This window comes from Lichenostomus cassidix, chromosome 12 (assembly GCF_008360975.1).
Source record: "Lichenostomus cassidix isolate B80296 chromosome 12, HeHo_3.0, whole genome shotgun sequence".
In the NCBI taxonomy this organism is placed as follows: domain Eukaryota; kingdom Metazoa; phylum Chordata; class Aves; order Passeriformes; family Meliphagidae; genus Lichenostomus; species Lichenostomus cassidix.
In genome coordinates this window covers 14678856-14703835 of record NC_139493.1, presented here as the reverse complement: position 1 = coordinate 14703835, position 24980 = coordinate 14678856, and the positions used below count along the sequence as shown (strand labels likewise).

Genomic DNA, 24980 nt, shown 5'->3' with positions numbered 1-24980 from the left:
GAGTGGTTACAAAAGGGTATAAAAGAGGATGGGAAAAAATGTGAGTCAAGTGTTATAAGCTCTTGATAGGCTGAGGTGGAAGTTTAGCTGCCTAATAAAAACCTGCTACAGTTGTACAGTTGTTCTTCTGTACTCATTTTCCATTGATGGTCTTCCTGAACGTCATGCTGCCTCATTTGGGAGGGATAGCCTTTCATTTGTGTTGCTGGTTTGGTTTCTTTCCAGAATTGAGAAGATGTGGGTGCGAGATGGAGCTGCATATTTCTTTGGTCCAATCTTTATACATCCTGAAGAAACTGAACATGAGCCAACTAAAATGTTCTACAAGAAGGAGGTGTTTTTGAGTAACTTGGAGGAGACCTGTCCCATGACTTGCATTTTGGGTAAGTATCAATAACTTTAAATCCAGTGGACATTCTCCTTCTTTTCCTACACAATCTGAAGTGTTTGATGCCTATGTGTAGGCTTGATTCCAAGCTACATTCCAAGCTTGATTCCAAAAAATTCCGATTTTTTCATATTTGAGGGAGGGAGGAGAGATTATTCAGTGATTTTTCTAATATGTGTTCCTGCCTGTGGGACCTGTGGTGAGAATTTTCACTCAAAGGAAGCTTTCTTGCATTGAGGGAATTGTATACATATTTCATATCATACATGTGTGATATGAAAGTGAACATTGTTTGCAGCCAGAGAACAGAAAACTCCATTATTCTTGCTTAGTAATGTAATTACTCCTGTATTACCTGGAAAGTTGAAAGGAGGAGTAGGAGGTTGAAGTTTGATTTGTTGCAGAAGATGATGGCTGTGTACTTTGTTTTGGAGTTATGATGCTGTGATAAATACAGTGATCATGGGGGTTTGTTATTTTGTGGGTTCTCTAGTTCTCTAAAAAAATCGAAAAGCTGCATCAAGTTGCTGTAGATTTCTTGTGAGTGGCATTATTTGATTGGAATATCAATTAATCTATTTTTCATAGTTGCTCCAAGTACCAGGAATCTTCCAGACTTACAAGACAGTACTTTCCACACTTTTTGTTAAAAGTCTGCAAGTGTGGCTGCCTTCTTACCCAGCTCTTTCATTTCTGCAGGAAAGTGTGTCGTTCTGTCATTCAAAGACTTCCTCTCCTGCAGACCAACAGAAATCCCCGAAAATGATGTTTTTCTTTGCGAGAGCCGCTACAATGAAAGTGACAAACAGATGAAGAAATTCAAAGGGCTGAAGAGGTTTTCACTCTCTGCGAAAGTTGTAGATGATGAAATATACTATTTTAGGTAAAAATGTGAGGGGAATGAGGGGGTCATCTGAGTGCTCTTCTGGATTGTGGTGGACTGGCAGCTAAGCCCTCACCCAGCCTCTTTGGTCACTGCCCCACACTGGAATAGGGGAGAGAATCTGAAGGGCAAAGGAGCAAAAGCTCCTAGATCAAGTCAAAGACAGTTGGAAAAGTGAAGCAAAGCTATATGCACAAACAGAGTAAAATAAGGAATTAATTCCCTGTTTTCCATCAGCAGGCAGACGTTTAGGTGTTTCCTGGAAAGCCTTGGCACATGTAATGGTTACTTGGACAGACAGATGCCTGAATGTGCCCCTGTCCTCCTCCTTGCCCCCAGCTTACGTTGCTGAGCATGGTTTTTGGTTTGAGCATGGTGTCACACAGTATGGAATATCCCCTTGGACAGCCTGGCTTAGCTGTCCTGGTTGTCTCCCCTCCCAAATCACTGCCCATCCCCAGCCTGCTGGAGCACAGAGTGGGGAAAAGGAGGGGCCTTGATGATGTGCCAACACTGTTCAGCACTAATTACAACATGATGTGTTATCCACACTGTTGTCTCACAGATCCAAAACATGGCACCACTCTGCTGCTGTGCAGGGAATTAACCCCATCCCAGCCTGACCCAAGATATCCACAGAAGTCAGAGGTGTAATTTCAGTAAACCACACTCTTGGGAGGAAGTCCAGATAACATCAGTCTTTTCATGGTCTTAATACCAGTAGATGTTTGGGGTTTTTTTTCTGCCCCTGACTTTAGGAAAGGTCATTACTTTATCAGACTAGTAAATTGTCTGGGATATTATGAAAATACTTGAGTCCTCTTTATGAGTAATGAAAATCTTTTCAGTTGGTGCACATTCATATTAATGAAATAAAGATATTAAGTTCTAAATTAAATAAAATGTGAAATCTAAGGAAGATGTGGTGTTAACTATCTTCTGTTGCAGAAATTAAGTACTTGTGCTGAAATCCTCTTCTAACTCATAAAAAATCCTTCTAACAAGTGACTGAAATGAAACACTGGCCATAGCCACAAAATTATTTCTATTCAGGATTCTGAAAGGAAGTACAGGCACGTCTCAAGTCACCATTGTTTTCATATTGTTGAATCATAAATGAAGAAAAGTTGATTTTCTCTTAAAAAATAAGTTCTTACCCATAAGTAAAGTATGAGTGTGTTCTCAGCTAGTTTTTGTCTTCCTCCTCCACCTTCCAGAAAACCCATAGTTCCTCAGAAGGAACCATCTCCTCTACTGGAAAAGAAGATTCAGCAGCTAGAAGCGAAATTTGCTGAGTTGGAAGGAGGCGATGAGGACATGGAAGAGATGGGAGAAGAGGAAGGTGATATGACTGAAACACCTTCTATGCCTCAGCTTCAGGCCCCCTTAGCCAGTGATTTGGATATAATGCCTTATACTCCACCACAGGTAAGGATTTTCCTTCAGGAGCACTTAAACCTTTATATTCCACATTCTTTTCCCAATCCAAATGAAGAAAGGAAGAAAGAAAGATTAACATTTTGTCATATACACACAAAGGATTTATACTTCTGTTTATGAGTATATGGAATAAGTTGCACAAAACAGTTTTGGTGTATCCAATATGATATCCAGGTGATAATGGTTAATTTCATTAAAATATTTTAAAATACATCACTCAGCTGAGGAAAACCCAGGGTACATTTTTATATGTTAATGTTGTTTCTAATTAGTAGGTTTTCTGTGACACTTGTCCAGAAGTATCAGGTCTTTGAATATATTTTTGTTTCCCTTTTTGCCTCCACCAGGTATTTGGAAACAATGACACTTTCCAAGATGTGACAAATTTGTAATGTTTGGGGTATGAGAAAGGCCTTTTGAGGGTTTTGATGTGATGATCCATTTATGCATCTTGTTGGTCAGAGTATGGATGAATTATGGTCTCTTGTGACAAATAGAGGTGGAAGGGCCTGCAAAAAAGGGGTTCCAGCTGTGGAATCTCAGTATGTGTCAGAATAGATTAATTTTTTGGTGGCTGAAAACATCAAGGAGCTCTTGCCAGGAGTGTCCATAGTAGGAAAAGCAAAAGAGTGGAATTTTTGTTACTCATCCATGGAAGAACATGATGTGAACCTGTTGTGCAGGTAAACAGTGATCAACAAAACTGGGCTTTGGTTTTTCGGGGAGAAATGGCTACTTATGTAATGAGAAGTGAACGCTGGAGAGAAAGGAAGGTCTCTTAGGCAACATAGCATTTAGAAGATAGAAGCAGGGAGAGTAGGGATTGCAAAGTCTGAGAAGGAAGTACGGAAGCATTTTCTAAAAATGTGCAGTGGCAAATAAAATATTTTACTCAACTTGTGTTGGCAACATCTCAAACAGCTCAATGGATGAAATCTGTGACATAACACAATTCCTTTTGCTCTCTCCTGGCCTTCTCTTTTGTACACTTGTGGTCATAACTGCTTTTTCTCACAGTCCACTCCCAAGTCTGTTAAGGGCGGCGCCAAGAAGGAGGGATCAAAACGGAAGATCAACATGAGTGGGTACATCTTGTTTAGCAGCGAGATGAGAGCTGTGATTAAAGCTCAGCACCCAGACTACTCCTTTGGAGAGCTCAGCAGACTTGTAGGAACTGAATGGAGAAACTTGGAAGCAACAAAGAAAGCAGAATATGAAGGTAAATAAGAACTGAGATGCTAAACTCTTTTCTGCCTTTTTTTCTTTCTCAACACTTTCTGTTGTTCAGATGACAGGTTTAATAAAAGAAAATTTTTATGTTTGTGTTCTGGATGAACCTTAAAGAGAAGTTCATATTGAGAGCTGACTGAAGAGGAGCAAAGGGCATGTTTCAGTTATGTAGAGCACAACTGATAATTTAAATGTCTTTGCCACAAATAACCAAATTAACAAAGACCAAGAAAATGGGGACAAATTAGAAGTAAAGGGCCATGAAGCCCCTGGCTAGAAGTCAGTTGGAAAAATGTTTTGTGAATGTTTCCTTAAGGAAAGATTGAGGGGAATTTTGGACAAGCTCTTGAGAGCTGTAGCAGCAGGTAAGAAAGGCTTGCAGGGGAAAAGTGCATTATTAACAGTGCTTAGAGTTCTAAGAGACTTTGTATTTTACTGTGAATATGACCTATTGTTCAGTCACAGTATTAATCAACTCTTGTAACTGATTTTGTCAGAAGATTTCATATCCTGAAGTAAGCCAGGATTATTTCATAATCATGAGATACTTTAGACCTGTCTTTCGTCCCTCTCCTCCCTTCTTTTCCTCAATTCCTTCACTCCTTTGCTTTCTTTCCCTCCCTCCTTTTCTTCCCTCCCTCCTCTCCTTTCATTCCTTCCCTCCCTTCTGATAAACAGTCATTGTGTTTTAGCTTTTCTTTGATTAAAGTAAAATACAGCTGATCTTTAACAGCCAGCCCTTACCCAGGCCAAATACATTGGCTTAACATCCATAGTTATTTCTGTAATTAATAGTATGTCCACACTATTAACTATTGTATTGATGCAATTTTATTGAAAGAAAATGCTCCTTTGGATAGGAACATTGCAATGCCCTGAAAAGTTATGGCCCAATTAATTTATAACTTTGAAAATTAGATTTGATAGGTTTTCTGCACTCTCCTAACTTAAAGGCAGCTTTGATCTTGAGGCTGGAAGCTTGCATGCTCTCACTGTCCACTCTCAGCCACCTGAGTCCTTTCTGAATTTTCAGTAGCACTTCTTTGCAGTTCTGGAGGGTAATACAGCACCCTTTGCTATGTGCAAGTTCGCTTTGCAAATGCTGCAAAGGGAAATGGTAATGCTCCTTCTTTGTGAGACTACTGTGGCCTTACTTTTTTCTGTAGTTTCCTTTTACACCCTTCTAGGTGCATGTTTTATCTTTTTATTGGCAGATCCCTCCTTGCAGTCTAATCCTTCAGCAGGAGGATGGCTGGCATGTTCTGCTTCCTCGCTTAGAGCAGCTTAAAGTCCTGCACTTCTGCAGGAAGGCTCTGTTTGTCCACTGTGTTAATGATTGTCTGTGTGCTTCCATTTTAATCTTCCTTCTCAATTACAATTTTCCAAAGCTTTTGGGATTTTAGCTGCAGTTTCCCTGGCTTGGTGTCTGCCCCAAACTAGACTTACTTTTACTTGGTTTTGAGGGGTTGGGATGGGGTAACGAAGTCTCCATACTGTGTTTGCTTACCATGTGTGAAAGGAGAGAAACTCCTTCCACTGTGAGGAATCAAAATTCACATGTTTCCTGGTGTGGATGTGCACCAGGGAGCAGGGAATGGGCATGGTTTGACACCTCAGTGAAACAGGGCCCTTCCATTTTCTGGTGAAAAGTAGTTTACATTTTAGAAGCATTTTGAACCAGTGAAAATTTCGTTTGATTTATGTGCAGGGTATTAGTTGGTTTTCTAGCAATAATTGAGTAAGGAAGAGGCTGTGTTGGAAGTGCCTGCCTGGCTAAGTAAAGTAAAATAAAAGAATGCATGGGACGGAGGGAAAGGCCTGTTTTAAGGAAAAACTGTTTGAAGCAGAAGGTCTCTTTCCTGTCTCTTGGGATGTGTTGGAAATGTTTGAATGATCTCAAGTTCTGGCCTATGTGATTTGGGTTTAGTATTGAGTATTAGGGTGAATGCTCCAGGCTGAACTTTCAGATCCCTCCTCCAGTTTTCTTTGGCAGCATTATTCCATCTGTTAATTCCCTGGCAGTCAGGGCATGGATAGGGGCTAGGTACAACTTAAGTACTTTCCTACATCAGGTTCTTCTTCAAACCTCAGCACTCTGAAGTCTGATAAAGCTGAACACCTAACAGTAATTTCTCATTCATCAGAGTGTCTCTTTTGCTTTTGTCTGACCTTTTTTTTTTTTTAGCTGGCCAGAAGTAGATGAGAGTCAGAACAACTGCTTCATCTTTTCCCCGAGTGCTTGCTGTGCTCTGGAGAGGATTTTCTCATTTTTCTTCTTCAGGATATACCTTTAAATATCTTGTATATTTTGTGCTCAACTGCATCTAAGTTGCCTGTATTAAATGTAGGAGTTTCTCTGCGTCGTCATCACTCCCTGAAATGACAGAAGTGGGAAGAAGGAAGGAAATGCCTTTGGAAATGGAACTGGTCTTTGAGTGTATGGAAGTAGTGCTAGAAGCTGCACAAACAGGTTTTAGAGGAGTCAGAAGCGTGGTAGATATTCAAAGTCATGTACTAGAGGAAATGAGAAACACTGGCAGAATGCATAACTTAGTCTCCTTGATGAACTTCTTCTTAGCCTTCATTTGACAGAGGACCTTGATTGCTGGTTTAGCAGCAGTTTCCATCTTTCACCAACTGCAAGAGAACTCATAGCCGTGCATTCACTGTTGTTAAAAATTGCTGGAGATGTATCCTGTGTCCATTTATTCTTCCTTTTCCTCATTGTGCCAGTCAGACACAATGTTCAGAGTAAACAAAGCAGGAACTTGCATGCCCCCAAAGCACCTGGAGTGGGCATTCAGTATATCTCCTTTTTTGTTTGCTTGGGTTTTGTTTTTTTTCTTTCTTCTTCCCATGACCCTTTGCCCTTCCCTTAATATAAAATTGTCCTCTGGTCAGATTACCCTGCAGTAGATCTTTTGTTCTTGCAGTCACAGTGAGAGACTTGATTGAGATAATGACCAGAGTCATCGTACAAAGGACACACATGACCTCCAGTGAGCAGCACAATGTGAGTTAGACATCTTCAGAAAAAAATAACTCATAGGGGACCAAACGGGGAAATGACAGAGGCAGAGAAAAATATTTTTGGTTTATCCAACTGCTGCTTGTTATGTTCCAAAAGCTAAGGACCAATCTACACTAGGGAAACTTTACAAATGCTCCCCGATTTTGCCACCACTTTTCAGCTGCATCAGTAGTAGAATATACAGGGATCCCACAAATAACTGCCACCAGCTGGCACTGCTGTCTGCTCTTTGCATTGTTCTTTAGGGCACACCTGGCAGATGTGGGGCTTCAATTCCCACAGTAGCTGGTGGATGATCTGCCCAAGAGCTGCTGGCCTTGGCTGCAGCTGGTTTGGCTGAGCCAGTGGTGTCAAAACAGGGAATGTTTTGCCATGTCCTAGTGCGGACCGAGCCTAGTGCTGGACTGCTGCTTCATGTTGGTAACACTGGTGTTATTATCATCAAATTTGTTTTTTAACTTTTTAAAAACCTTTATTTTATTATTTATTTTAATTATTTTTTTTAGAAAGAGATAAAACTTTGTGGAATATTTTTCATGAAAGGTTCTCTAAAAGTCTTAGCTGCAGCCACATGAAATCAAATCATATGCTGTATAAAAAAGATTCATCTGTTCTACTTTATATTTGACTAAACTATGCCAGTGTCTGACTAGTCCTTTTTAATGAACAGATAATATTTTGAAACTCTGGGTTACAAAACAGAACTGAAAATCTAAAATACTTTTACAGAGCGGGCAGCTAAAGTTGCTGAGCAGCAGGAGAGAGAGCGAGCAGCACAGCAGCAGAATTCCTCCCCCCGGGCAGGCACTCCTGTCGGGGCTCTTATGGGGGTGGTGCCGCCACCAACACCAATGGGAATGCTCAATCAGCAGTTGACACCCGTTGCAGGTAAAACGTAGGAGCTATGACCATTTTTTCCTCATCCACTTTATCAACCCCCTTCATAACTCTGAACACTCTCTTGGGTCACGTTGGAAGCAAAAGCTCAAACTCTTCAGTCTTTCTTCATGATGAACATACCTAGTGCAGCAGTGGCCTGGTGTCCAGTGTTACTTGCTCCAGTGGAGAGTAGCCTGTGGAGAATGCAGGGAAGCAGGGTCCTCCTTGTGCAGTGGTCCTGTTCTGTTGGTGTGCAGTCGTGTTTATTCACTCTGCCTTGCAGAGTTCACGTTTAGCCCTGCTGGGGCAGGAGGGCAGCAGCTAAATAGTCTTCTAGTGCATGCAGCATCTGTGGCAGCAGTAGAGCAGGAGGGAGATTGTTGGGGGTTTTATTGTCAGGGAGCTGAGAGGCCAACAGTCTAACCCAGATTTTAAATCCAAGCAAAAGCTTTGTAGAATTGCCTCTTGGGCATTGGTAAGCAGAGCAGACCAGGATCTAGAGCCATTGCAGAAACAAAAACAAAATGACAACATTGCTGGTTTTATCAGGTTATTTTTCAGAATAGAACTGAGCTTGGAGAACTCTTCCACGAGGTCCCTGTTGCTGGGTGTTGAGCTCGTTACCAGTTGTAATCCGGCTTGATTTCATAGGGAGTATGCTCGGAGTAAGTATTTTCAGGATCAGATCTGAAGACAATGTAGTCCACTGAAGATTCTTGTATGGAAATCAGCCATACGTGGGTGAGAAAATTAATTAGGTGTGACCTGGTAGGTTGTTTTCCTTCCCCAGTTTCCATTTAAAATAAGAATGAAATGGCTTCAGTCTAGGTCAAAATGGTGCTGAGTAGACAAAAACGAGTATTTGGAGGGTTTTTGGTTTGAGTTTCGGGGTCTTTTTAACTTTCCCTTAAGACATTTCAATTATTCCATTTGTTCTTTTATCATTTTTCTTTCTCATCTCACAGGCTGCGGCCTTATTTCGAGCTGACAGCCTGAAGCATTTTTCATCACGTTCTTTAAATCCCTTTTCAGTAAATAGGCTGCATGGATGTTTAACTGAAGGCACATTCCTTAGTTGGTTCGTGATCTCCAGGTTACAAAGCATTTGTTTACACTGAGTTGCATTTTTCTTTTGGCTTTTTTTCACTCTGCTTGTGGTAATTTCCTTCTGAACTGTTTGCAGTTGGTGTATGTTTGTGTGTGTGTGTATGTACACCTATCTGTGCATATATTAAGAAAAAGGAGGGGAAAAAATTAGTTCCCCAGGGCTGATCTCTTTTGTGAGTAATTCACTTCAATCTAGAATATGTAGAAGTATCATCCTCTTGTGGTTGTGTTTTCTTGGTTTGGTTCTTGGGTTTTTTGGCACTGAGTCACTTCTTGCAATTTTTGGAGGCAGGTGTTGATGGGCAGTAATACTTGCTATTAACACTTCCTTAAAACTTGCCAAAAATGTGCATTCTGCAAACTACACATACTACCTTATTTTCTGTGACAGCAAAACTTTATTTCAGACCATTGTCTTATTCAAGTAGTTCAACACTCAAGGCTCTTCACTTTGGCATGGGGAAATACTTCCTTAAAGTAGATGATCGAGCAGATAGTTTTAAATTCTTTCTGGTTTTGTGCCCCATTTGAAAAACACAATCTTTCATCTTTTGGTTTCCACAAGTCTTACTTGGAAGTATCTTCTTCTGTTTGAGCCTCTTTCACATCCTCCTCCATCCTTGGATTGCTTATCTCTAGTTCAGAGAGCTTCTCCATCACAGAACTTCTTTATGGCCCACGGATCCAGGAAATCTGGAAGCTTTCTGAGATGTTTCTCTTAGTGTGCAGCACTTTAGTGTCTTCTCCATTTAGGTATTGCAAAAGTTTACTTAATCTTATATTGTTATAGTAAAAAAGAGGAGAACAAGTAATTTCAAAGGCATCCTGGATCACAGTTGTGGGAGCTGGAAATAGTTTGCCCTTGTTAACTAGTGTGAAATAAAAATTTGCAATTCATACATGGGATAAGAAAGTGGCTGCTCTTGTACAGAATGAGCAAGGAGGACTGATTTCTCATGGAGATTTGATGGCACCTTTATTAGCCCAGCCAGTTGTTGAGTATTTTAACTGGAAATGTAGAAATAAGATTTCATGGTTGATAAATATGGATTTGACTCCTTGGAGGGTTTTTTATTCATTTGTTTTAAAGCTTCAGAAGTGCATGTAACTGCGCGGAAGATGTGTCAGCAGCTCGGGATACATTGGCAGTATCAAGCAGTAGCTACAGTGAGAAAGCCCTTTATGCCAAGAAGGCTTTTGTTGTTTTTCTTCTAATTTTTCCATTGGAAATACGGATTTCACTGTAATAAAGAGGTACAGATAAGGTTTCAGATATTTGGAATAGGTACCTAAGGCATATTTAATGTGTCGTAGGTGTCCAGTGGCAAATGAAGGCTCCAGAGAGATTAGTTCTTTATTTTCTTGGTGTTTTCTCCATGTAAAGCTTTTGGGATTTGGAGGTTTATCACCTTTGTAACTTCTGAGGAAGTGACAGATTTAGCTTGTATTTTGGAGCTGCTTCTCCACTTTAGATCCCGAGCTTGCAACAGCTTTGTTCTCAGTCAGAAGTGATGAGAGTTCTTGGCCAGTCTCATTCCAGTAATCCCTGCTTTGAAAGTTCCTGTTATGGATTATAGGGCATGTGGCAAAGACTCGGTGGTTTCTTGGAACAGACTATAGAAGCCTCAGGGAATTTGCATTTCTATCTTACCTCATCTCTCTAGACCTGCTTCTGTCCTCTGTCATCTTTTCATTGTCTTTCTAACCCCTTTCCTTGCTTACCTGGCATTGCATCCATTTAAATTAAACATCCCAGGGCCTAACAAGCATAGTGCAGTTATATTGTGTAGATTCAAACCATGGATAGCAGCAAATCTGAGCCGAAGCCAGAATAAACTCTTCCTTTACAAACAGAAAGCTAAATTTTTGAGCAGCAGCACAATACAGTGTTCTCAGTGTCACTGATTTTCCTATAAAAACACCTTTAAGACATGGACAGTGAAATTCTGTGAGGGACTGCAGGTGCTCTTTTTAAGTCCTTTCACTGAAGTCAAATGCCATGAATGTAAAGTACTGCAGTCTAGCAGACCCGAGTGTAAAATTTGTGTTATTGCCTTAGTTCATACTGGAGATGGTTTAATAAAAATCACCCATCACTGCCATTAGTTTCAAGTATGTGAATGTTGTAGGGCTTTTGTGCATCAGTTTTGCATGTGTACTGCAGGAAAATGTCTGGGGTTTTATTTTTGTGGCCTCTGAGCTAGCCCACAGAGCAGGGCTGTCCGTGGAGCTGGCAAGTTAGTGTTGTGTTTGTAATCTGTATGCAGATGGCAGAGCTTTAAGCTGTATTAAAACTGCTTGCATTAGTAACATTTCATTGTGGCTGAATTTATTCCTTGTGTTAACATGTCTGAGTATTCAACATTTATTGCCCCATGAGAAACATACAAATACACTAAATACTAATTCATCAAAAGTATGGTGTTTCATATTTGCAGCTTATTTTATTTTTAGTCTTTGTTTTTTGTTTTTTTGTTTTTTTGGGTTTTTTTTGCAAGATACTAATAGTAGTATTGTCTTGCTGTACTAAAGGTGCTTTTTGTGTGTGTGTGTGTGTGGATAGTGCATGTCTGTGCATACTGTTTAGACCATTTTGCATGTTATTGATGCATGTTTGAAATTTGTTGTGTCCTTCAAGGCATGATAAGTGGCTATCCACCGGTGCTGCCACCTTTGCAGGGCCCAGTTGATGGCATTGTTAGCATGGGCAGCATGCAGCCACTTCACCCAGGGGTGCCCCCACCCCACCAACTCCCGCCAGGTATGCCAGGCATCCCGGGCATCCCACCACCCGGTAAGAACCTCATCCTCATTCCCTCTTTATTTCATTGTCATGTACTTGGTTTAACCCGTTGTTACAGGAGTTCTCTGCAGCTTGTTCTGGTCTGTTCTGGACGTGGCTTTGGTTTGTGAGCACGGCGGGATGGCTGAGCTGCAGCACTGCTGAATATGAGGGGTGTGCAAAATGCTGACAGAACAGGACATCCAATAAACCCTCAGGGAAAGGGTACTGGAGAAATGTGGTGCTGCTCCAGCAGGAGTTTTGTTCCAGCCAAAAAAACCCTTGATGATTACACTTGAGTTTATCAGAAGTGTGAAAAGCTGAAATCAGCTTGTTCATATCCTTATGTCATTTGAGCAGCATCTCTACACTCATCTTTTTTTTAATTTGAAGTGGGCTTATAAATGAAATTTAATTGTTCTCATTCCTTACCAAAGTCTTTTTCAGTGTGTTAATGTCAGACTGCACTAAAATGAGTCTGGTCATGTAAGACTCCTTGGCCACTGGGGCACTGTTGTGTTATTGTAAAACAGTGTTCAGATTAAAACTTGCTGATAGAACAGTGACTGGAAACATGTAGGGACAAGGTGAATTCAGTATTCTGTGTGGCCAAATTTAGGATTGATTTTCAAGAGCATTTCTACTACATTTGTTGTATTTTTGCCACACTATTGATGAAAAGTGAGGCTGAATGAAAGAAATGTTTTGCCAATGTTAATGCCATTGTGTCCCCATTAAGGGGAAAACATTCATGTGCCCTCTGATCCTGTTCTCTGCTGATTCATTTTTTACCTCTAACTCATGTGCCTGTGCAAAAGATGTGCATCCCTGTGTTCAGCAGTTAAACAAGCTGTGGACAAAATGGCCTCATTTGCCTCCCCCTGCCCCTTTGCAACTGTGTTTCTCAGAAGCTCTGTTAAGAATTTTATCTATATGCAAATTATTTGAGTTGGGGAGTTTTTGTTTGCTTGCCTGGTATTTGTTAAATCCATCAGTATTACACGTGCAGCTTGGCTGGAGTGCACAGTTCCCTGTGATGTCCCCTGGAGGGAGCAGGACAACAGCTGTGCAGTGACACTTGGCACACATCAGCCAAACGTGTAGGAGGTGAATCCAGGACAGTGCATCCCTTTGAAGGGCTTTTCCCACTGCTGTGGGCTGGATGCCTAGTGTTTAAAGCTGACAGGATGTGGATTAGCAAAGAAACAATGCCTGGGAAGTGGTGCTGAGCTGGGCACAGCAGGCTAAGGCTGAAGCTGTGCTCTGATGCTGGGAAGGGGAGGGTGCCCTCCTCCAGACCCCTTCCCTTTGGACTAAAAATAATTCCACAACTTTTGTTATTAATGTTTTTCCCAACTTCTGATGTGCTGTTGGTACAGATGCATTTAAAATGGGAGCTGTGAACTAATGGGAAGTGCATTTGAAATACGCTTTAGTGTGTGAAAGCCAGTGGCAGGTCCTTTGATCTCTGACACAGAAATCATGCATTTAATTAAAGTAAATTAAACCCTCAGAGCACAGTTAGTCTGCAGCTTTTCCAGTGAATGAACATGAGAAGTGGCACAAACAGAAAGCAGCAGCACACAGGACTTTCAATTTTTTCAGACCAAAGCATCTGTATGTAAAATATGAGGAACTGCAATGACTCTCATTTAGGTGTGTACATTTTTGTGTGTAAGACAGACACACTTGTGCTGCACTCTGTGCAGTAGGGAAAAGTCCCAATGTGCTTGAGAAAAACAGCTTTTATTTTTTTGACATTGATTTCAAATATTCATTGTTCTGTAGATCAGACTATTGAAACTTAACCTGCAAGTTGCACTTTATATTAGTGAGATCTAACAGAATTTGTGCAGAGGCTTGAATTTCATCCTGCTGTGGACATATTTTACAAAACTGAACACAAGGAAATGTTAAGTGTTGCTAAAGCAGATCAGCATTTCCTTTCTTAAAGGACTACAGGAAGATCCTGTCAAGCCAAAGGTGTATATTATAAATGAAAATATGTAGTCAGGCAATCACTAAGTAACATGAAAAAACCTGAAAAGCAAAAACTATTCACTTTGTATTTCTCTAATTAAAATAATTCAATAGGCCACATATCAGTGTTTGGTAGTTGTCATGTTGGCTTTTTTTTTTTCATTCAGAAGATTCTGAAGTTTTTTACTGGGGGCAAGGGGGATATTTGTTGTACATCTGCTAAAAATAACTGTGATATCAAAGCATAAATTCTTAGTTATAGAAGACCAAAGAGGTATTTGTCACTGCTCTGAAATAAGACTAATTATTTTATATTTTGGAATATAGGTGTTATAGGCCAAAATGTGTCCCCCATGGTAGGCACTCCAGCACCAGGAGCAAGTCCTTTTGGACAGCAGGTAAGTAATTTTTGCATTTATGAGGCTCTAAGGTTTTGAATCAGCATTTGAGCAATGTCCCAGCTCAGACATTAAGAGATGCACATAGACTTTCTGAGGGAGAATAGAAATTAAGTGTACACTGATGTGTTCAGAAACAGTTAATACCTCACACTTGGAGATGTCTGTATTTGATGGTTGAATTGTTGTTACCTCACACTTGGAGATGTCTGTATTTGATGGTTGAATTGTTGTTACACTCGTGAGATTTATCCAGTGAGGTAACGTCAGTATAAACTAGGCAGTGTTTTGTCTTAGTTGTCTGCTAAACTGAGTCATTTCAGCACACACACACAGTTTCACACACACACAGCAGTGAAACTGCTGATAATTTAGGTTTTGCATGCTTTGGTGGTACAGAGATGACGCTGCCCATTTTATCAGCTGTTGATGAGTGGGTAAAAAGTATTTGTATTTCCCAAACTGATGAAGCAGGTGTTCATTGGCAGTTCAGAATTTGTGAGTTTGGGTAACTGTGATGATCAGATGTTCCTTGTCAGTGATTAACACACATCAGCTGTTTAGAACATTTCCAACTTTATTGACTAAAATTTTGCATTGTAAAGAGAAATGTGATTTTAGCTTGAGGATGTCAAGAAAGGGAGGGAGAGTTGCTATGCCCAGGCAGATGGTGATAGGATGAGGGGGAATGGTTTTAAACTAAAAGAGGAGAGGTTTAGATCAGATGCTGGGAAGAAATTATTTGTTTAGAGGCACTGGCACAGGTTGCCCAGAGAAAGTGTGGCCGCTCCATCCCTGGAAGTGTTCAAGGCCAGGTTGGACAGGGCTTGGAGCAGCAGAAGGTGTCCCTGCCCATGGCAGGGGGGTGGAATGAAATGAGCTTTAAGGCCTCTTCCATCCCAAATGGTGCTGTGATTCTATGAGAACCACAAGTTAAGTGGTAAAGTGTTGATGTCATGACATTGAGTAATTCCAGACCATGGGATGTCTGTGCTAAGAGTTCTCAGTACTGCTGGTTAATCACAGAGGTAGGAATTCTTCCATGTGACTGGGAATTTTCCTGCCTGGGATTTTTGCCTGAGAGTGATTTTGTGGAAATATCCAGGTTATCCAAGGATCCGTGTTAATTTGGATTAGATGTTTTAAATTCTGCACTTCACAGAGCACAGTATTTTGGATCAAATTGGAGAAGAAATTACATAAAGAGGAGATAAAAGGTGTAATTAAGGTTAGTAGGAGAGAAGAGATATGATGGTGATAACCAGAGTATGTTTACAGAAATATGAAAAATACTGTTGAGTCTGAATGTGGTTGGTTTGCACTTCCTCTCTCTGTACATCTCTTGGCCAAAGTGAGCATCTCCAGGGAGATCTTGTCAGGCCTTTGCACATAACCTCATTTGAGAGCTGCACAGTATGAGGATGAGCTGAAGCTCGGGTGTTCCTGCAGTTCCCCGGTGTGACCTCTCGGTGGCTTTGCCGTTGCAGATAGGAATCCTGGGCCCGCCGGGCCAGCAGGCTCCCCCTCCGTACCCCGGGCAGAGCCCCGCCAGCCAGCCCGTCATGCAGCAGCCCAGCACCCCCATGTTCGTCTCCCCTCCACCAAAGACACAGAGGCTCCTTCATTCTGAAGCCTACCTGAAATACATTGAGGGCCTCAGTGCTGAGTCAAACAGTATCAGCAAGTGGGACCAGACTCTTGCAGGTAAGGCTTTGAGTTCCTTGTAAACATTTTTGGTGAAAAACGTGAAATAAATCTGCTGTTTGCTTATTAAAATATACACATGCAATTAATTCTTAAATCAACAGACTGAGAATATATATGTTATCCACTGGCTAATTCTGCCAATGTTGTACAAATCTAAGAATGAATGGTATGGGCTTAAATACTAAGAGCAGAAATAAGAGTACCGCATACTGTAAAGTTATATTTGCCTTTTCCTAGAAAAAGCCAGTAAATAATTGGACCGTTTCTGGGCTTTTGCAGCACGAAGACGAGACGTGCACTTGTCCAAGGAGCAGGAGAGTCGCCTCCCCTCGCACTGGTTGAAGAGCAAAGGGGCTCACACCACCATGGCCGACGCGCTGTGGCGCCTGCGGGACCTGATGCTGCGGGACACGCTCAACATCCGCCAGGCCTACAACCTGGAGAACGTGTAGGCACAGCAGCCTGCTGCCTCAGAAGTGCCGTGGGACTGGAGCTGGTTTAGTTACTGGGTGGGAAGAGATAACCAACAATAATTTGTATTGCATTTTACTGTACATTGCGAGACCATTTTTATATAAGGACACTTTTAATAAGCATATTTCACTTTTTGTTATATTAAGTTGACTTTATCAAATACACAGATTTTTTGCATATGTTTCCTTTGTTTGAAAGGCGATTTCATAATTGGTTAAGTGTAGTCAAGGATTCATCTTTCTTATACTTTATTGCTGAGAATCTGATGCCATTGTTTTTATATTAAAAAAAAAAAAAGGAAAACAAAGTATTTACAGATTGATACAGTGGAATGTGAATTAGTCATAGTTTACATCCTATAAGAATGTGTGTACCTGTGCTTGTGTGTGCTGGCCACTTCGGGCAGAACTCTGCCTCGGATGTGAACAGGGAGGATCTCTTAAAAGAAGCTAGAGGTAAGATGTGCTTTGGCACTGAGGAAAATTGGCATTCCAAGTCAACACTGAGGCGGCTCAGTGGGCCACAGCAGCCCTGGAAGTGCTGGTGTGGATGGGACAAGGGTGTCTTGACTGCTCATGTTGTTCAGTCCTGTCCAGTTATTTAACTGTGTAGCCAAGGCCATTGTGATCCTAAATCAGTAACACAATCCCTGTGCTGGCAGGCCCTTAGAGGGGAAGTGTTTCATCTGCCATGACCTGTGCTGGGGGTTCTGCAATGTCCCCACCACCCAGCAGTGGGACAGGGAAGCTCCTTCCTTAAGAGATTCTGTCTGTGCTGGGAGAGGCTCGCAGAACTCGGAACCAGCCCAGGTCTGGGAAGGTAAGTTAGGGGAGAAAGGTGGACTTGTTTTGTTAGTGAAGTAACGTGATGTTTTTTTTAAATTCACACATATTCTGTTTATGATTGGGCATTGTAAGACATTTTTGTATGCTTTCTTTAAGTGTATTCATTAACTTTAGTGAAAGTTTTGCAATGCAAATTTGAGTGAAATTTGATGCTTAAATTAACTTGAAAGTAAAATACTGCTGTATGGTATGGTATGTGTGAGGTCAGCATACCCAGTACATTGGAGAAATAGAATACTTGCATTGCAGCCTTCAAAGGGTTTGGGGTTTTTTTTCTTTCTTTTTTTTTAATCTAAGTAAAGTAGGTATTGACTCTTCTTGCCAAATTTCAAGGTTGTGGCTGCCTTCTGCTAAAGACTTACCTGTCCTCATAACTAACCAACCTTTTAGACTACAAAGTTACTTGTTTAAAGGTAAATACTTTCATTTACTTAATTTTGGAAAAAGAATTAATACTTTTGGATTGCTTTAAGTAACTGGGAAAGCTCTATGAATTTGAAAAAAGTCAGCAGGAATGTGGGCACTGCAACTCAGCCCAAATTAACTGATTTACTGATACACTTCATTTATGCTAGAGATGTTCATCATGTGGAAATGAGTTTTAAAGTCCGTTAGTATAGAACATTTTCATTTCAGTATATTTGGCAGAAGGTTAAATTAAATATTTTCCTTCAAATACTGGGTATCTTGGGGTTTGTTTTGCTGATGTGATTAATACTCATGAGGGAAGTGACACTTGCAGGTATAAACTGTGATTTAATTTTTCTGGCCAGTTTCTCTCCCTCTCCTATTGCAATCCTCCAGTCATTGCACAAAATACTCCAGGTAGTTACAAATAGGCACTTAAAGACAGTTTAGGTCAGATGTGCAATGGATGTGAAGGAAATGGAGCAAAACAACATAGAGGGAAATGGCAGTTTTGAACTCTACAAGTAGCACACCCATGGTACAGAAATTCTTTACTGGCCTTTGTAAATGACCAATTTTATTGAATAAAGTAGAAATTTAATAGTCTTAGACCACCCCTATAAAATGTGTTTAAGTTACCATAGATTTTGCAGTTTTTAGCCACAAAGATGGGATGTTGAAGTGAATCAGGCAGCAAAATCCTAGTTTTTGAGCATTTGGAACTATCATGAATTGTACTAATAGACCACCAGATTCTCCTACTTCTCAGCATTAACAAAAATTACACCAAAGAACCTGGGATGAATTTTAATTAAATTATTGTTTTATTTATTTTCTTTTGAGGACTGGATGGGACTCCCTTTGGAGCCTGTATAACTCAGATGTTTAATTTATCTGAAGGTCAGTGATGAGCAGACATGCAGCACTGGCTCTCTCCTGCTGAGCAGCTGAATCCCTCCTTTCACTGCTCTTTCTGGCCCAGGAGCTAGAGATTGGAAGTGCAAACAAAACCTGGCTCCTCCCTCAAGGCAGTGCAGAGCACTACCAGTAAGCCACTGGGCTGGCCCTGATCAATTATTTTAAGCCTTATTTATTTCAAAATCGTTTCTCTCTATACTGGAGGCGTTTCAGTCGATTGCAGTGAAATTTAGGATATAATGGCTACAGTCTAGAATTCAAAACCAGCAAAAGAAACTTTTCTCACTCTGGTTAAAAAAAAAAAAAGACATGTCTGTCTGTCTCTTTTTCTCTCTTTGTGGGTGTTGGAACCCCTCATCTGTTTTTCACTGCCGTTCATTGTACTGGCGTAAACAAAACTTTCATATTAAAATAAAAGGATGTGTGGGCAATGGTTGGCTTCTGTGAGAGTGGAAAATAGATAAAACTAGGACAGGTATTTTCATAAACCAGTTGGAGACAACTAATAATTATTTGTTCTCTTCCTCAGTCCTTCCCTTCCATGAGAAAATTTACTGTTTGTGTAAAAATTCAAAATGTTGATGTTGGTGACTTTTTTTCAGCATATGTTTTTGTACCTGGTTTATCCATGCTTGGCTTTTCATTAGATCTTGTACTCCTGAAGGCTGAGCTGCTAACCAGGTTTATAACATGTATGTACCATCACTTTGTTTACCTGAGTCTTTTTAATTTGAATAAAAATAGTTTGAAAAGTGTTTTGGATTAACCAGGTTTGAGTGTTCCATTAAGACTTATTGTTAGGATTTTATTTCAGGTAATTCTGGCGTTTGCTGATCCAGATGTTCTCAAGTCCTTGGTGCATGTGTGCTTGTGTGTGGATAAAATATCCTTTTTCTGTTGTGCTGTGTATTGTGAGACATGCCTGTAGGTGATAAGAACAGTGATGCTGAAAACAGCCATAATGAGCATGAACGGTGAACCTTGAAAAATGTGATGCATTGTGAACCAGCTGAGTGGAGGTGATAAGATCCAGTAAGTCCCAAATGCCCCCATATTAACTGCTTTGAAAATAAACAGCAAGCCTTAATTTCATATGGAAGCTAATGTGGTTCAGGACTGTCTTCCATGTAGCTGTTTAATAGAGGAAATTAGATGAGTAATATGAAAAAAGCATCTTTTACCAAAAATAGACATTTTCTGCACAAACTGCAAGAAAAATAAGTGATAGGAACCTCTCAAGGTGCCTTTGGCATAAAATTTAGAGAGCTATTTAAACAATCAGAATGGAGCATTTTTTTAAATTAACACACATCCATGTTTTCAACCCAGGGGATAAAGCCTCTGATACAGGCTGCCAGCTTCGCAGGACTACTTCTCTTCTGATGCAGTTGCCCAGAGGAAACTAATTCTAATCATCCTCCACATCTTATTTGCTCAATCTGAGATGCTAAAGATCAACTATGAATGTATGTAGCTCCCTCTTGGCTGCAAGTGCACTGAATTGAAGTTTCAGAATGGCTGTGTGCTGAACATTGTGTAAGGATTGGGATCTGATTCAATGATCCATGTGAACTTTTGATTAATAAAATAAAACCTTATGTTCATTTTGCAACAGCATTTTCCAGCAAGTCTAATTTAACCCTCATCCTTGGTGTGAAGCACCAGCATCCAGTATGGATTTTAGGAAGTTCCTCAGGAGCATTCATCCCACGAATGCCTGGAAGACTTTTTGCCCTTTCTCTGAAGGAGCTGGGGATGGCCATGACCAGAGTGCAGGTACAGTTTGGATCTGTGTATTAAGTCTGAAGTGAAAGCACATCTCCACTAACGACAGGAAAAGTTTTGTTCCAAGGAGAACTTCGCCAATACATCAGATAGCTGTTGCTTCCTCCTGCTGCACTTGAAAAGCTCTGCTGCAGCCCTGTGCCAAGGAGGAGTGCAGGCTGGGCACAAACACCCTTGCTTGAGCATAACTTCTTTCAGTTCTTCCTTGGCTCACCACAGATTTTTCAGCAGACAGCTGCATCCTTGTGTGCACAGCTGCAGGGAAATGATCAACAGATCCACTTTTTCCACAGAATCATTCTGGATTGCTGGTGGAGTTGTCCCCTCTCTAATGCTGAAGTGGTGAGCAGCGCTGCTAGTACATAGGTATTACTGTTTGCAGGTGACTGTTTACTACTGCTGCCTTACTGAGTTGAAATTTTCCATGTTTGGTATCTATCCTGCCCTGACTTCCACAGGTTGGAAAGCTTGCAGCAGGAATGATTTGCTGAGTCTCACTCAGAAGCTGTTGCTGTGGCCATTGCAAAACACATGAAAATGCTGTTGGGTGGTGCAGAGCCACTCTCCAGGCAGACACCAGCTAAATTCCCTGCAGAATTCCCTGCAAAAGGAAGGGATGTTCTCAGCCCTGGAGCTGGCTGGGCTAGAAGTGAAAGCTGTGCCTGTGGCTCACTCCAGCAGCCTGGAACAGCCACACGGTGTTCCCTGAGTGCCAAGCCAAATGAGAGCTCTTGCTTCCTCCCTGCTGCCCTTTGCCACAGCAGATGGGAGGGAGAAAGCTGGAGGATGGGACAGAGACAGGGATATGAGAATCAGATTACTGGGGAAGGCAAAGAGCACAGAACTAGGAGTCAGCAGGAATAAAACTGCAAAACCAAACGAAGACTTTGGTTGTTGAAGATGGGGTGTAGATTAAAACTGATACTAAATGCCCAAGTGTGCTCAGCTCTGGAATGGGCTGAAATTGTGGAACGTGGCATTGCAGCTTTTTTAATTTCTGGCATTAATAAGAGACTGGTAAAATCTGAGAATGCAAAAGGGTCACTACTAGCAAACACATTGAGGATTGAAGACTGCAGCTCAGATTTCTAAAAGTCAAGCTTCATATCCTGTCATAACAGATCTGTGTTGCCTGAAATGGTACGATGCCAACTTGGAGGATTTTATTCCTGCAGTGGTCACCAAGATCCGTGACATGGAACTCCCTGACACCAGACTTCTTGTGAGTGACTGCAGCCTTTCTCCCTTTCTGTTTACCTGCCTGGAGACACCCCAGAGATCTTCCAGACTCTGCTTGGCACTCTCAGCTGCTAATGGGAAACAGTTACTGCAAAACAAGCAAGAGGCCTGAAGTGAAAACTGAGCTTGGCTTGCTGCTGTCTGTGCAACACTCTGCTATTGCAGGAACACTTAAGGGAAGACACAGGAAGTTTTCACGCCAAGTTCCCAAGTCCTGAGAAATAACTAGGGCACAGGGCTCTTCCTTGGGAAAAAAAAAACCCAACATATATTGAAAAACTTATTTGTTCTATGAAAACAGAGCACAAGAGTTTCAAAATGCTCAAGAAATAAAAACAGATGGAGCTAAAGCTCAGCAATTTTCAAAATCTCTTACTGCTTCATTCTTAAATGGACTGCTACAGTCAGGATTGACGTCAGTGTGATGATCTGTGACTGCAAAAAGCAGCTTGTGCATGAGTTTTTGAACTTGGGCTCTACCTTGGAACCAAAGGGTCTTACTCTGAAATAAAGGCTTTCCTCTAGTGATTCACTTGCTGCTCAGTCAAATATGCAGTGGCACAGTCACATTTTTAATCCAGTCAGTTTTTATCTCTTGAAAACACAAGAAGTAGCACTAATCTTCCAGATCAAGTCCTTGTAAGACACAACAGAAAGGTTCTCCTTTGGTTTGCAAGTAGAGAAGCTGCACCTTGACCACTCCACAGCTGTCCCTGTCTCTGCAGTTGATGAAGAGTTGAAAAGGCTGTCAAGAGGTAGCTCAGGAACACCTGTAAGTGCATGAACTCCCTCGGTGTTTCTTTTAAGCTTAAGAATTGGTTTCTTTGTTGCACCCTAGGCTGGCACGGATACCCTCAGAGATAAATTGTACCAATGTCGGATCATCCTCGAGGATTACTTTGCACCAGCCACACTGCTGGGAAACAGCAGCCAGCCCTGTTTTCCTGCCTTGGGGACTCAGGTTTGCCAGGACTGACAATGCACATTGCTCTGGTGCCTCTCAGAGGTGGGCAGCACAACCCAAACACATGGGTGACTTACCAAGCACTGTGGGCTAAGCAAACACTGAGCAGTAAATCTGTGCTCTCTTTATCCAGTTAAAATTATGCCACACTGCAAAGAAAACAAATCATCTGCCAGAGCAATTCCTGTCAGTACAAAGGAACCTAACTCAAAATTACTGTTTCCATTATGCTGAGATGGATAAACTGTGTAATGTTTCTTTCCCACTGGTCTTGTCACAAGGGGGGTGTTTCACCAAGCAAACAAAAAGAGTAGCCAGACTATTTACTCAGTTTAGTTTATTTAGAAGTACTAAGCAAATGTTAAATTAGTAGCAGAGGCCCAAACACAATGAAATTTTCATTTTATTTAAATACAAAATATTACAGATATGGGAGAACAAAACTGCCCAAACCATCTGACTGTATTACAGGAACGTGTGGATAACAGTTCATCTTGCCGAGCCAATATCTTCCCCCACTATAAACGTGGCAGTGCTGCTGCTTTGGCATTTCAACAGTTGAAGCACTCAGGAGCTCCCCCTTGAAGCGTTTCAGCTAAACTTCTCCTTTCTCCATCCTTGCCTCATACTGTCTCTCAGATTGTTTCCTACGGTAAACATCATCTGCAGAAAGAGATGTTTTATATTATTAGAGTTTTCCAAGTGCACGATGGTGTTCAATATAAGAATCCTGTCATCTCTTTTTAAATTTTTCAATCCAAACTTCTCTTGCAGATCATGACTGACAGGAAACTGGAAATTCAAGCCAACAGCACTCCTTATTATCACTTAAAATAGCTCATGTTCTCCCTCCCATACAGGCTAAAGTTCTTCCCATTAGTCTCAATGAAATGTTTGGTTTTTTCCCCCTAGGAAAACTAAGTTTCCAATGCAATACAATAATTTCTTGTCTACTTTCCCACACGGATAATTAAAATTACAAATGCCCCAACTAGCTGAAGTGGAAGGGAAATGAAATTATAGGCATGAAGTCAATGCCCGAAGGCTTCCAGCCTGGCCTAAGTATTTTAACCTTTCTTATATAAACAAAACCCAGGAATAGTCCCACCTTCATGGCCTCCCCACTCCCTGATACAACATACAGTTGAGCTGATCCTTTTAGTGAAATAAACAAAAATTTCAAGCAGGGTTTATTAAAGGGAAGAATGTCACATTAGAAATAAATGCTTTAACTTAAAAAAACTAAATGCCATTAGCCAAGTTTTCATGAGCCATTTTCATATTTATTTTTTTAGTTGTAAAAGTCACATTTCAAATGACCCCATACCTATGCTTAAATGCTGGCAAACCCCATGAATATTTTCCAGTGTAAAAAATCATCACAGAATCACAGAATGGTCTGGGTTGAAAGGGACCTTAAAGATCACCCAGTTCCATCCTCCTGGTATGGGGAGGGACACCTTCTGCTAGACAAGTTTTCTCCAAGCCCCATCCAGCCTGGCCTTGAACACTTCCAGGGATGGGGCATCCACAGCTTCTCTGGGCAACCTCTGCCAGGGCCTCACCATCCTCAAAGGAAGAACTTTTTCCTAACATCCAATCTAAATGTACCCTCTTCCAGCTAAAATTTTATTCAGTACTCTAAACGCAGGTTTTTTGTTTGTTTCTGCCCAGTGTTTCTGTTGGGGAGGCAGAGCCTGCCGTGCCCCACGCTGCCCGAACGGGAGCAGTGTCTGTGTGCGCCGGCCGGAGCCGTGCGGGTGAGCTCCCAAGGGCCGGGCCGGGCCGGAGCCGTGCGGGTGAGCTCCCAAGGGCCGGGCCGGGCCGGAGCCGTGCGGGTGAGCTCCCAAGGGCCGGGCCGGGCCGGGCCGGGCCGCGCTGACCCGCGCTGTTGGTGTGGGATCCCCGGGCGTGGGGCTGATGAGCCCGCACTCACAGAAGGTCTCTTTGCCGAAGCGGACGTTGATCATGAACCACTCCATGGCTCCGCCGAGCACGAAGAAGAAGGGCAGGAACCTGTAAAAGCCAAAGCGCCGCTGCCCGGGCACCAGCTTCAAGAGGCGCTTCAGCCTCTCGCTGACCAGCATGGCCGGGCGGCACCGACGCCTTCGCTCATCGCGGGTGGAGGAGAGAACAGAGGGGGGCGCGTGAGAGGCGGAACGGGACGCGCCGCAGTCACACGGTGACCGCAGCCGCAGGCGGGTGAGGAGGAGCCCCTCTCGGCTCGGGCCCCGGCCGGTGCCCCGCGGCCACAGCGCTATGGCTGCCCCGCCGCCCCGCCGCCCCTCCCTGAGGCGGGAACGCGCAGCCAATCACGGCCGCGCTCACCGCGCGCGACCCCGCGCCGCTCACCTCCCGCGCGGGAGCTCCCCACACCGCCGGACGGCAGGACGCGCCGGCGCCCACGTGACCCACTCGCATAGCGCCTCGCCTGATTGGCTGAGGCGGGAAAGGGGCGGGGCCGCGCGTGAGGGAGCAGTGAGGGCTGCAGCCCCGCCCACCGAGCGCCGCCCGGCCCGGCT

The 24980-nt window shown here is 42.2% G+C and overlaps 2 protein-coding genes across 12 annotated transcripts in view; one reads left to right on the top strand and one right to left on the bottom strand.

Moving 5' to 3' along the window:
- The window catches only part of PBRM1 (polybromo 1), a 54618-nt gene extending 35382 nt beyond the window's left edge, over window positions 1–19236 (top strand). For 3 of the 10 annotated variants that reach the window (XM_085072852.1, XM_085072855.1, XM_085072853.1), the window contains 9 exons: window positions 226–383; window positions 1088–1271; window positions 2489–2699; window positions 3729–3930; window positions 7702–7860; window positions 11597–11752; window positions 14048–14118; window positions 15606–15822; window positions 16105–19236. In XM_085072852.1, the coding sequence (XP_084928978.1) occupies window positions 226–383; window positions 1088–1271; window positions 2489–2699; window positions 3729–3930; window positions 7702–7860; window positions 11597–11752; window positions 14048–14118; window positions 15606–15822; window positions 16105–16277 (1531 nt within the window). In that variant the 3' untranslated portion in view covers window positions 16278–19236. Of the gene's footprint in view, window positions 1–225; window positions 384–1087; window positions 1272–2488; window positions 2700–3728; window positions 3931–6874; window positions 6955–7701; window positions 7861–8400; window positions 8517–11596; window positions 11753–14047; window positions 14119–15605; window positions 15823–16104 lie in introns of those variants that run through there. The other 7 variants (XM_085072857.1, XM_085072856.1, XM_085072859.1 and 4 more) reach the window with 5 other exon arrangements.
- Window positions 19237–22780: 3544 nt separating this feature from the next.
- UQCC5 (ubiquinol-cytochrome c reductase complex assembly factor 5) lies at window positions 22781–24910 on the bottom strand. 2 transcript variants are annotated; one of them, XM_085072851.1, is made up of 3 exons: window positions 24811–24910; window positions 24395–24564; window positions 22781–23121 (listed from the first exon to the last, which is right to left on the bottom strand). In XM_085072851.1, exons 2-3 carry the CDS (start codon window positions 24543–24545, stop codon window positions 23054–23056), a joined length of 219 nt encoding a protein of 72 aa, XP_084928977.1. In that variant the 5' UTR covers window positions 24546–24564; window positions 24811–24910; the 3' UTR covers window positions 22781–23053. The 2 variants fall into 2 exon arrangements, with proteins under 2 accessions (XP_084928977.1, XP_084928976.1); XM_085072850.1 differs by having other exon boundaries at window positions 24395–24569; window positions 24811–24876.
- Between the last annotated feature and the right edge of the window lie 70 nt (window positions 24911–24980).